At 51.1% G+C, this 12944-nt stretch overlaps 2 protein-coding genes across 2 annotated transcripts; both read left to right on the forward strand.

Annotated features, from left to right (window-relative positions):
• Positions 1 to 3999: 3999 nt before the first annotated feature.
• Positions 4000 to 5156, forward strand: LOC135228929 (melanoma-associated antigen B17-like). The gene is made up of 3 exons (XM_064278416.1): positions 4000 to 4057; positions 4140 to 4261; positions 4354 to 5156. Exons 1-3 carry the CDS (start codon positions 4000 to 4002, stop codon positions 4918 to 4920), a joined length of 747 nt encoding a protein of 248 aa, XP_064134486.1. The 3' UTR covers positions 4921 to 5156.
• A 6347-nt stretch (positions 5157 to 11503) lies between these two features.
• On the forward strand, positions 11504 to 12322 carry LOC100673131 (melanoma-associated antigen B4-like). Its single transcript, XM_010599753.1, has 2 exons — positions 11504 to 11928; positions 12136 to 12322. The coding sequence occupies exons 1-2, from the start codon at positions 11504 to 11506 to the stop codon at positions 12320 to 12322; spliced, it is 612 nt and encodes a 203-aa protein (XP_010598055.1).
• The last annotated feature ends 622 nt before the right edge of the window (positions 12323 to 12944 follow it).

Here is a 12944-nt window from a genome sequence, read left to right on the forward strand (position 1 = left end):
CTGGGCCCCTTGTCTCGTGCTGAAACGTCCCCATCTTACATCACTCTCGGACAGGGACCCGTTCTCTGCAAGGTTTTCAGGAGGCAAATGACTCCAGACTTGGAGGGATGTGACATTTCCTGGGAAGCCTTTAGTCCAAGACACAGGAACCAAGATCAGGACATCCATGAATGAGGACTGGGAAGATGAACACCCCAGAATATAGGGCTCACCCAGAGACAGACTGGCATCTGCTCTCAAACCTAGAAAGCCCCAGGCACGGCTGTCAGGCTGACCATCCCCTCACTTATCCTTTAGAGTTCTCAGGGACTTGAGGGCCTAAGATTTCAATCAGTAGATGCAGGAGTCTCAGTCTCTGATAGATATCAAGCTGATGATCCTGAATGAGGATGATGGAAGGACCCAGACAGAATAGTGGTGTCCCATACTCATCTCTGCTGTCACTCCTTCGAGGTTCTGAAGAGCTGTGGACAGATATGCATCACTCTGATTCCAAATCATGGTGCCAGGAAGGTGTGGACCTTGATCAGAGAGGATCTCCAGGTAAGTAGAGGGTAGATTCTCAGAACCGATACGGTGCCATGGTGAGGACCCTGACTGAGGAATGAGGGAACCATCCACCCCAGAACAGAGAAGTGCCCACAAAGTCCCTTCCCCCGCTGCTGTCTGAGTTGGGATGCAAAGCTCAGAGCTGTCAGACTAAACACTAGCCACATTTCCTTCCCAGAAATGGCTATGCAGAGATTGTCTCAGGTCCTTGGTACATTTCAATTGGCCCTAGTTCTGTACAGAGAGGACACCTAGGCCCTAGGAGGGAGCAGGATAAAAATCCTTCCTGTTATGAAGGGCTCCCCAAAACAAAGGGCTCCTCAGAGTCCCACTCCTGTTCACAGTTCTGTGAGGTGCCAGCAAAGCTGTCAGTCTGAGACACCCCTTTATTTCCTCCTGTAGGGTTTCTGTGTGGCAAGGGCTTTGGGTAACGGGTGGTGGAAGGGAGAGCAGTCATGGTTCTTGAGACGGAACAGACCTAGTATGTAACAGGAGCCAAAGTGAAGACCCTGTGTGTTCTGAGGGGACCCCCAACAACAAACAGAAAGATCCCTATAGAGCTTAGCCCGTTTTGATCCAGGAAAGCACCAGGCAGAGTTATCAGCCTGAAGTGTCTCCTCTTTTCAGCACTAAGGGTGTTGGGGGGAAGGGCCTAAGTCCAAAGGGGTGGCCCCCATTGTGCAGAGGGCAAAGTCTTGTCCCTAAGTGGGGTAAGGTGTGGACCCTGAGTGTTTGGGGTAGGGGGGGACCTACCGCCTAAAAAGGATCTGCCAGGGGTAGTGAAATAGTCTGCAATCCTCTGAGGCCCCAGGCAAGTGTACGGTGCAGCATACTCTGACCTGTTCCCCTAGGGTCTCGGCGTGGTGAGAATCTTGTTCTGAGCATGCAAGTCAGGTCTTCATACGCGGGACTCCGAGGCACTGATAGGTATCAAGATGAGGACCCTGCATGAGCACTAAAGGACCACTCACAGCAGAACACTGGGGTCCCAAGTAGCCCACCTGTGCTGTCGGTCCTCGGAGGCCCCCCTGCCCCTGCAGGAGGGCCTTGATCCTTGAGGCCCTCAGTACAGCCTTGTACAGGTGTGACGTGCCCTGGCTTCCACCTAGGAAGTGCTGGGAAGGTGCAGTTTCTGGTTTGGGGGGCTGTGAGCTCTCCTCAGCAGAGGAGAGTTGAATCTCAGGCCTGACCAGGACTGAAGGTGAGAACCCTGAATTTAGACTGCGGTGACCAATTAACGCCAGAAAAGCGGGGTCCTAAGAGCGCCACCCCCTGCTGTTGGCCCTCGGAGTCCCCCCTCAACGGCCTTGGCCCTCGTAGGCCCCCTATAGCCTGGGCCGGAAGTGACGGGCGGGCATGCGCCGACTGCCATCCAGGAAGTGCCACGAAGGCGTGGCCTGTGGTCTGACCGCGTTGATACTTTCATCATTGGAGGAGGGTGGAGTCTCAAGACTGGTCAGGAGTCCAGGTGAGGACCCTGAATGTGGACTAAGAGGACCCCTTACCCAGAACAGAGGAGGTCGCACCAAGTCCCGCCCCTACCACCAGCCCCAAGGCCACCAGGCTGACTTCGGCCTGTAAAATCTCAGGATGGGCGGGCCTTGTTCCAAGAAAGCACCCGAGTTCCGAAGAGGGAGGAGACCTAGACCCTAACTGCAGGCGAGGCGAGGACCCTTAGTGCTAATGAGGAGGGTTCTCCTTAAAAGAGGCGCTGCCCACAGCCCAAGCTTGCTCTCACCTTTGGGAGCCCCCGGGCAGAGGTAGCCAGATGTGCAGCATCCTGACTACTCTCTATCTAGGGAGGTGAGGGCCTTGGTCTGAGCCATAAATCCCACCGCTGCTTTTGGGCGGACTTAAGTTAGTAGAGGGAGGAATCCCGACCTGGGAACAAGTTCAGAAGCCTGAGAGAGCAAAGTAGGGGTCACCAATTGAGAACTCTGGGGTCACGTAAGCCCCACCGCCCTGACCAACCCTAGGATTTCCAGAATAGCGTCAAAAAGATATGGGTAACTCTGACTTCCAACTCTGAGGTCTCAGGAAGGTGTAGTCTTTGGTCTGAGGGATGTGGCCTCCTGATACCAGAGGGTTGGGTCCCAGGAATGGTGCAGAGAGAAGGGAAGACATGATTGAGGTACTGGGACCACTCAACCCAAAATGGGGAGGATTGCAGTGGGCTCTGCTAATGCCATTAGCCCTGGAAGGACAAATCTGGCAAGTTCAGGCGACTCTGGACTTCTGCCTGGAGTGTCTGAGGCAGATGCCCGCCTTCGTTTAAGCCCCAATTCAGGAGACAGAGGGATACCAGAAACTGGTGGGAGTCAGTGTAAAAATACCTTAGAAAGCACTAGGGAATTTACCCCTCTTCTCCCCTCCCCCAAGAAGAGAGGAAGATACAGCAAAGTCTCCTACTGCTATTGGCCCAGGGGAGCCACAGTCAGAGGTGTCAGGTTGAAGTGACCCTGGTTTGTTCCTAGGGACAGATGGTCTCAAGGACATGAAGTCCTTGGACTAATGGAGAGGCTTATCCAGGAGAGGAAACCCTGGTGGCGTAATGGTTTAGTAGCATGGCTGCTAACCGAAAGGTTGGCAGTTCAAATCCAACAGGCGCTCCTTGGAAACTCCATGGGGCAGGCCTATTCTGTCCTGTAGGGTCGGTATGAGTCGGAATCGACTCGATGATATCGGGTACCAAAGGGATGTTCTGCAGAGACAGGGTACATGGTCTCTATTAGGAGTCAAGGTGAGGATACTGAGTTCTGATGAGGTGACTCCTCCCAGAAGAAAGGGGGAAACACAGAGCCCCAAAACTGCGTTCAGACCTGGAGGACCTGGGTGTGGTTACTTAGCGAGTTGCACTAACTTCCAGAGTGTTTCGGGGAGATGAGGGACCTGGTAAAAGGGGGCAGCCATGGTGAGGACCCGGGTGGAAGACTGAGGCCTCCAAGGAACCCAAAACAGAACAGGCCCCAGTGTGCTGTCATCACTGAGAAACCCTGCCAGGAGTGGTGGCTGAGCTGATCCTTCAGTTTTTGCGTGTGGGTCCCAGAGGGAGTTGAGGTTTTACGGTCAGAGTAGTAGAGGGGAGGTGTTCTGGCCCTGCCAGCAGTTAATAGGATGGCCCTACGAGTGAAATTAGAAGAATCCCCAGTAACCCAGTATAGAGTCCCTAGTGTCTGCCCCTGCTGTCACCCCAGTAAGCTCCAAGCAGGGCTGGCAATCTACAACCTAATCCTTCCTCTAATTTCCTCTACAGCATCCTGACCAGGACAGTCAGAGCCTTGTGCGGTTCTATAGCAGTGTCCTCAAGAATCCTGCAGAGGCATCGGTTGTGAAAGCCAAGGAGGCATCTCTCTGCTACAGGGCACATCTCCTCTCAGCCTTCCTCCTCCTGTGGGCTCGCATCACCTGCCCTCCTTACACTCCTGCCTGCTGTCCTTGAGCAGAGTCATCATGCCTCGTGGTCATAAGAGTAAGCTCCGCGCCCGCGAGAAACGTCGCCAGGCCCAAGGTGACACCCACAGTGTCAAGGGTGCTCAGGCCACTGCAGCAGAGGAGGAAGGGTCCCCCTCCTCTTCCTCTCCTCCTTTTAGGGGGCCTCCCCAGAGCTCCCCTGCTGCTCGCACTCCCCAGGGGTCTCAGAAAGCCCCAGCCACCACCACTGCTGCTGCAGGTGTTTCGGGCCGAAGAGCTCCTAGAGGGGCCGAGGGCCAAGGTGAGGGAGGTCCAAGTTCCTCTTCGGCCCGAGCCCCGAATGAGAGGTCACAAAGGGACCCTCTAACCAGGAGGGTGATCATGTTATCACAGTTTCTGCTGTCAAAGTATAAAATGCAAGAGCGCATTACGAAGGGAAAAATGATGAAGATCATCAACCAAAGGTACAAAGAGCACTTCCCTGAGATCCTGAGGAGAACCTCTGAGTACATAGAGCTGGCCTTTGGCCTTGACGTGAAGGAAGCTGACTCCAAAGGTCAATCCTATGCCCTTGTCAGCAAGCTGGAGATCACCGAGGAAGAGAATCTGAGTGGCGGCAGGGGGTTTCCCAAGACCGGGCTTCTGATGCCTCTCCTGGCCATGATCTCCATGAATGGCAACCGGGCCACCGAGGAAAAGATGTGGGAATTCCTGAATATGGTTGGGATGTACGATGGGAAGACGCACTTCATCTTTGGGGAGCCCCGGAAGCTCATCACCAAAGATTTGGTGCAGGCAGAGTACCTGGAGTACCGGCAGGTGCCCAACAGTGATCCTCCATGCTACGAATTCCTGTGGGGTCCCAGAGCCCAAGCTGAAGCCAGCAAGACAAAAGTCCTGGAGTTTCTGGCCAAGGTCAAAGATACCAACTCCAGTGCCTTCCAAGCCCTGTATAAATAAACTTGGAGAGATGAGGGAGACAGCCGCAAGCAGAGAATGGGCCAGGGCTAGTGTCAGGGCAAGTCCAGCCAGTCCTCCCATCCCTAGTGAAGTCTGATGCAGAGTCTTCACTTTGTTGTTGAAAATGGCTGTTAACCTTCTAAGTAGCAGAGGCAACATGGGGCTGGAGGGAGCACATGTATGTCTTCTTTTATTCCCGTTACACTTGAGTGACCTGAAGATTTAGCTCATTTTTTGTACTTTTCAAATGTTGTTCTTTTAGGTTTTAGGATTCAGAATCTAAATTCACCCTCATGCATTTATTGTTGTATTCCAGATTTGGGGGTAAGAGTTTTGTATTGTGTAAAACAAATTGAAAATCTCTGAATCTTTTCTTATAAATCCAGAACTAGTTAATGTGGTATCGGAATTGGGATGTTCTTGGAAATATTAAAGATATCCAAAAGAGTTAGTTGGGATGACAAGGTAGAGGTGGAAAACCATAAAAGTTGGTCAATTCTTGCTTTCCCTTATCCCATTTGGTAAAAGTAGAACATTCATGTGCTTGGATTTGTTTAGCTTCTTTAAGAATGTGGGGGAAAATAAATTGTGATGATTTGACCTCTTGTTCCCTGCCTCTTATTTTCCCCAAAGAGTAATTGAGCGTCTGCCCTTTGGAAGGCTTCCTGCTAGTACTGGGGCCCTTTAAGCAAAGGTGTTGAAGCCCGAGTATAGATTTTAGAGTCTTGACAACAGCTATGAAATAAGAAAGAGGTGGGAGTACTCTCCAAGACCTCAGGACTAGTAGAAACACAGTGAACACTTCAGGACTCCCTCTAGTGCAAATGCCCTGAGGGAGGGCATTTTGGGGCCTTGGGATACTTTGATCTCTCAGTGTGCACTGGGGGAATTTTAAGTTAGGAAACATAGGGGAGGGAAGGGTAGGGGGCGAGAAGAGCAGGTAGGGGTGAGGCTGGGGGCAGGGGCGAGTCCAGATGGGGTTGCGGGAGGAGTGTGCAGGGTCAGACATTCCCATCATGTGTCTCAGTGTGGAATGACTTCGCCTGGAGTGGCAACCAGCTCTTCACACTGCCTCTGGGATTGACGGTAAACGAGAGAGAAATCCCCCCCGGAGCAAGACTGGAAGGTGTCCTGTGTTCTTGTCCCAGTGCTCTTGAACACAAGTGCTGACTGTGTGTGTCATGCACATCATTTCCAGAGTTTCTGAGAAATAGGGAGATACTCCATGTGAGGAAGCCAGTGTTAGTAGCTTTTTGCCTTTGGCTGGGGGAGCCAGAGGCCATGCCATTGAAAGGATGGTAGAATGAGGTTGCCTTCAGTGTCACTTAGAAAACACCAAGTGAAAACTGGACTTTTGGCCATGGTGATGAGAACTGGGGTGACATAGGTGGAAGGATAGTTGGGAGGGGAAATTGTCCTTGACAGCACTTCTAAGAGCTTTGTGTTCATTAAACTGGGACAGTCTACCCACATGCACATTAAAAAATTTACTCCCTGCTATGGATTGAATTTAACCACCACGTCCCCCCAAAACAGGTGGTGTAAATAATGACCCAATAACCATGGTTATGATGCCATTTGGGAATATGTGTTATGTTAAAGAGAGGGGGTTGTAAGGTGTGTCTTGAGTCAACCGACACATTCTCCAGGGGAGAAAGATGTGGCAGTCAGCTTCTGTAAGATTTACACCCTTGGAAACCCTATGGGGCAGTTCTGCTCTGTCCTGTTGCATCCCTGTGAGTCAGAATCTTGTGGACAGCAGTGATTTTTTTTTTTTTTTTTGCAGGGCGGTATCTTTAGTCCAGTCTCATCTGAGATATAAAGGAGGTGATTTGGCAAGCAAGTAATCACAAGTGGGGAATGATAGTTGCCAGGGCACGTGAGATCTCCAAGGAGAGAAGAAACGGAAGCTGAAGAAAGACAAGGACCTTCCCCCTCAGCAAACAAAGAGTTAAAGCTTTCCCCTAGAGCCAGCACCTGAATTCAGATTTCTAGGCTCCCTTTTTTTTTTAAACTGTGAGAAAATAAATTTCTATTTGTTAAAGCCTTCCCCTTGTGGTATATCTGTTATAACAGCACTAGATAACTATGACACTCCCTAATGAGTGATGAAATGCTTTGACCTTGACTACTAACATAAATGTTGGCAGTGCAGACCCATCCAGTGGCACCGCAGAAGAAAGACCTGGCAATCTGTGTCTTTAAAATTTATAGCCAAGGAAACCCTATAGGGCAGTTCTACATGGGGTTGCATTTAGTTGGAATTGACTCGATGTTAAGAAGTTATTGTAAAATATTAGTTTTTCTTTCTAAGTAGTATTTCTTCTCATTTGGTTTTCTTTGTCCTAGAGCACTGCATAATCTTACAAACCCTGAAGAAAACAAAACAAAAATTCTCAGATGGGTGGGCGGTACTTTGTGGTGTCAAAATAATCATAGTAATAACTGCCATTCTTTAAAGACCCAATATTTGCCAGTCAGCTTGCCACGTGCTTCTCATGCCTTGCGCACAATGCACCAGCCCTAGAAGACAGGGCTTATCAATCCAACTTCACAGAAGAAGAACCTGGAGCTCAAGGTGTTTGGTAATGTGTTCGAGCTTGCAAGTCTAGTACATGAGCGAGCTACATTAGACCCCTGGTCTGAATCCGTCTAGAGCCCACACTGACCACTCCTCCCAGCCAGGGGCTTACCGTGTGTCTCTTAATTCACTATTCTTCTCTCTACTACAAAATGTTTCTCAGGTAAGAAAATGAATAATGCTGTGCCCAGGGCATTGAGTTGGACTGTATAGCCAGAGGTATGTGAATACTAAAATAAGTGAGACTTATGAACAAGGAAAAGGAAAAGATAACATTCAATGACAATACAATCACTGACATATACAAGGCCAGATAACCTGAAAAGATTTGGGGCTCATAAAATCATCCTGGAGAGCCCCTGCCTGTAGAAGGTAGATCTATCAGAACCAACATTACATGAGTCTCTGTGCGTGGCTGAAGGAGAGAAGGATGAGATCAGCCTGGTTTTCTGACAGCCCACCACCTACGTTGGGGTTCTTGTCATTGGCTGCAGCTTCCCCACCTCATGCCACTCCTCGCTCTTGGGCAGGGAACCAATCTCTGCCAGATTTCCATAGCAAATTTGCTCAAGTTTGCAAGGATGTTGCATTTCTCAGGAAGCCTTTCATCAAAGAGGAATCAAGAAGAGAACCCCAGTGAATGAAAACACAGAAGAAACACACACCAGAATTTAGGGATCACACAAGGAATTGCAGGGCTTGCTCTCAGACCTAGAGAGCCCCAGGCAGTACCGTCATTTATTCTTCAGGTTTCTCAGGGACCCGAGAGGTTGGCCTAAGGACACGCTCCAAGTCAGTAAGGCGAGGACACTCAGCCTGTGATAGATATCTACGTGATGACCCTGAATGAAGATGATGGGTGGCTCCTCGAGAACAGTGACTTCCCCTGGCATCCTGCCTTGCACTTGGCCCTGAGAGATCTTGAACAGTCCTGGCTGGATATGACTCATCCTGACTTCCAAATCACAGGTCCCAGGTCAGTGAAGACCTTGATTTGAGGGGAGCATCCTCAGATTCATTAGGGAGTGGATTTCAGGACTGGTCAGGTTCAAGATAAAGACTGTGAATGAGGAAGGAGGGAACCACCCACCCCAGACAGAGGAGGCCACAAAAAATCCTTCCTGCTGTTGGCCCTGGGAGTCCCAGGGCAGAGTTGTCAGGATGAGAAGTCCCCTCAATTCTGCCTGGAGAGTATCAGGTCTTGTGGGCATATGCCAGGTTCATAGAGGGAGGAGACTCAGACCCTCAAAGGAGGCAAGGTGACCACCCTGAGTGTTATGAGTGGGAACCCCATCAACAAAAGGAGCAGAAGAGAGCATTGCCTCTGTTCTTAGTCCTCGGAAGCCTCTGGGAGAGCTCTCTGCCAGAGGTGCCCATCGCATCTTCCTGAGCGGTCTCAGGGAAGAAGGGTCCGGTCTAAAGGGGCAGCACCAGTTCTACAGAGGGAGGAGTCTTGTCCCTAACTGGAGTTAGGTGTGGACCCTGAGTGTATATGGGGCAATCTCCTGCCAAAAAAGGATCTGCCAGGCAGAGTTAAACAGCCTGGAATCGTGTGAGCCCCCAAGCAAGTGTATGGTGTGGCTCAATCTGACCTGACCATCTAGGTCTCAGCGTGGTGAGAATCTTGTTCTGAGCCTGTGAGTCACGACTTCATACGCGGGACAACCAAGCTCTGATAGATATCAAGGTGAGGACCCTGTGTGAGCACTAAGGGACCACTCACTCTAGAACACTGGGGTCCCAAGGATCCTGTCCTTGCTCTCAGCCCTCAGGCCCCCCGTGCCCCACCATAAATGTCTTGAAACTTGGAGGCCCTCCCTACAGCCTTGTACGGACATGACCTGTCCTGGCTTCCATCTAGGAAGTGCTGGGAAGGTGCAGCTTCTGGTTTGGGGGACTGTGAGCTCTCCTCAGCAGAGGAGGGTGGGTTCTCAGGACTGATCAGGAGTCAAGGTGAGGACCCTGAATGTGGGCGGTGGTGACCAATTAACCCCAGAAAAGCGGGGTCCTAAGAGCGCTGCCCCTGCTGTTGGCCCTCGGAGACCCCACCAATGGTCTTGGACCTCAGAGGCCCCCCTATAGCCTTGGCCAGATGTGATCAACGGGCTCTGACTTCTATCTAGGAAGTGCCGGGAAGGTGAGGCCGCTGGTCTGAAGGGGTTGAGACTTTCATCATCGGAGTAGGGTGGATTCTCAGGACTGGTCAGGAGTGCATGTGAGGTCCCTGAATGTGGACTAAGGGAACACCGAACCCAGAACAAAGGAGATCCCACAAAGTCCCGCCCCTACCACCAGCCTAAAGGCCACTGGACTGATTTCGGCCTGTAAAGTCTCTGGATGGGTGGGCCTTGGTCCAAGAAAGCACCTGAGTTCCAGAGAGGAGACCCAGACCCTAACTGCACGCAAGGCAGGGACCCTTAGCGCTAATGAGGAGGCTTCCCCTTAAAAGAGGGCCCGCCCACAGCCCAACCTTGCTCTCAGCTCTGGGAGCCCCCAGGCAGGGGTAGCCAGATGTGCAGCACCCCGACTTCCCTCTAGGGAGGTGAGGGCCTTAGTCTGAGCCATCAATCCTAGCCTTGCTTTCGGGCGGACTTAAGTTAGTAGAGGGAGAAATACCAGGTCCTACCTGGAAGCAAGGTCAGAAGCCTGAGTGAGGATTGAAGGGGTCACCAAATTGAGAACCCTGGGGGCAGGTGACCCCACTGCCCTGGCCAGCCCCAGGATTCCCAAAACAGCCTACAAAGGATATGGGTGACTCTGACTTCCAACTTTGAGGTCTCAGGAAGGTTTGGTCTTTGGTCTGAGAGGTGTGGCCTCAGGTCAGCAGAGGGTGGGGTCACAAAATGGTACAGAGGCAAGGGGAAGACATGACTGAGGTACTAGGGACCAATCGACCCAAAATGGGGAGGGCTACACTGAACCCTGCTTATGCCGTGAGCTCTGGGAGCCCAGGACAAATCTGACAAGCTCAAGTGACCCTTGACTCCCTCCTGGAGGGTCTCAGGGAAATGAGGTCCTAAGATTAAGCCCCAATTCAGCAGAGAGAGGAATCCCAGAACCTGGTGGAAGTCAAGGTAAATATCCTTCAAGAGGAAAAATGGAATTAACCCCCCACCAAACAAGAAGAGAGGAGGCTGTACAACATCCCCCTTCTACTATTGGACCTGGGAAGCCAAGGTCGGAGATATCTCACTGAGGTGCCCGCTTGTTTTCTCCTGAGGGTGGGTCGTCTCAATGCCATGAAGTCCTTGGGCTAATGGGTAGGCCTCCTCAGCAGAGGCAGGAGACTTGGTCCCTAAGAGGAATCAAGGTGAGGAGACCAAGTTATGACAAGCTGACTTCACCCAGAAATAAGGGGGAACCATAATGCCCCACCCCTGCTTTCAAACCTGGGGACCTGGCATGCTGACTTAGTGTGTTACAGTAAATTCTTCCAGGGCATCTCAGGGAGGTGAGGGATCTGGTCAAAGTGGGTACCCAAGATAAGGACCCTGGTGGAGGACTGAGGGCTCCAAGGAACCCCACACAGAATGGGCCCCACTGTACTGTCATCACTGAGACCCCCTGCCAGGAGTGGTGGCTGAGCTACTCCTTCAGTTCTTCCTCGTGGATCCCAGAGGAATTTGAGGTGTCACATTCAGAGTAGCAGAGGGGAGTGCCTCTGCCTTGCCAGCAGTTATGAACTGAGAAGACCCCCAACTAACCCAGTACAGAGAGTCCTTAGTGCCAGCCCCTTCTGTCACCCCAGTAAGCCCCAAGGAGGGCTGGCAATCTACATCCTAATCCTTCCTATAATTTACAGGATCCTGACCCGGACAACAGGAGTCTTGTGGGGTCCTAGAGCAGTACCCTCCAAGAATCCTGCAAAGGCGGTGTTTGTGAAAGCCAAGGAGGCATCTCTCTGCTGCAGGGACGCACAGCCTCTCAGCCTCCCTCCTCCAGTGGGCCCACATCACCTGCCCTCCTTACACTCCTCCCTGCTATCCTTGACCAGAGGTCGTCATGCCTCGTGGTCAGAAGAGTAAGCTCCGTGCCCGTAAGAAATGTCGCCAGGCCCGAGATGACACCCACAGTGTACAGGGTGCTCAGGCCACTGCAGCAGAGGAGGAAGGGTTCTCTTCCTCTTCCTCTCCTCCTTTTGGGGGGTCTCCCCCGAGCTCCCCTGCTGCTGGCATTCCCCAGGGGCCTCAGAGTGTCCCGCCCACCACCACTGCTGCTTCAGGCGCTTTGGACACAAGAGCTGCCGGAGGGGCCCAGGGCCAAGATGAGGGAAGGCCAAGTTCTTCTAAGGCCCCGGCTCCCACGGAGAGGTCTCAAAGAGACCCTGTAACCAGGAGGGCAAGCATGTTGTTACGGTTCTGGCTGTACAAGTATAAAATGAAAGAGCCCATTACAAAGGCAGAAATGATGAAGATCATCAACAAAAGGTACAAGAAGCACTTCCCTGACATCCTGAGAAGAGCCTCTGAGCACATGGAGGTGGTCTTTGGGCTTGACGGGAAGGAAGTCCATTCCAAAGGTCAATCTTATACAATTGTCAGCAAATTTGAGAACACCAAGGAAGAGAATTTTATTGGTGACAGGGAGTTTCCCAAGAATGGGCTCCTGATGCCTCTCCTGGGCATGATCTAAAGCAACGGGAACCGGGCCACCGAGGAGGAGGTGTGGGAATTCCTGAGTGTGCTGGGGATTTACAATGGGAAGAGGCACTTCATGTTTGGAGATCCCAGGAAGCTCATCACCAAAGATTTGGTGCAGGAAGAGTACCTGGAGTACTGGCAGGTACCCAACAGTGATCCTCCATGCTACGAATTCCTATAGGGTCCCAGAGCCCAAGCGGAATCCAGCAAGACAAAAGTCCTGGAGTTTTTATAGGGACAACCCTAGGAGCCCTAATACAAGGCATAAACAGAATACAAAACATTACCAAAAATGACGAAGAGAAACCCAATAACTGGGAGCTCCTAAAAATCAAACACCTATGCTCATCTAAAGACTTCACCAAAAGAGTAAAAAGACCACCTACAGACTGGGAAAGAATTTTCAGCTATGACATCTCCGACCAGCGCCTGATCTCTAAAATCTACATGATTCTGTCAAAACTCAACCACAAAAAGACAAACAACCCAATCAAGAAGTGGGCAAAGGATATGAACACACACTTCACTAAAGAAGGTATTCAGGCAGCCAACAGATACATGAGAAAATGCTCTCGATCATTAGCCATTAGAGAAATGCAGATTAAAACTATGATGAGATTCCATCTCACTCCAACAAGGCTGGCATTAATCCAAAAAACACAAAATAATAAATGTTGGAGAGGCTGTGGAGAGATTGGAACTCTCATACACTGCTGGTGGGAATGTAAAATGGTACAACCACTTTGGAGATCTATCTGGCATTATCTTAAACAGTTAGAAATAGAACTACCATACAACCCAGA

The sequence above is a fragment of the Loxodonta africana genome, chromosome X (assembly GCF_030014295.1).
Source record: "Loxodonta africana isolate mLoxAfr1 chromosome X, mLoxAfr1.hap2, whole genome shotgun sequence".
Taxonomy (NCBI): domain Eukaryota; kingdom Metazoa; phylum Chordata; class Mammalia; order Proboscidea; family Elephantidae; genus Loxodonta; species Loxodonta africana.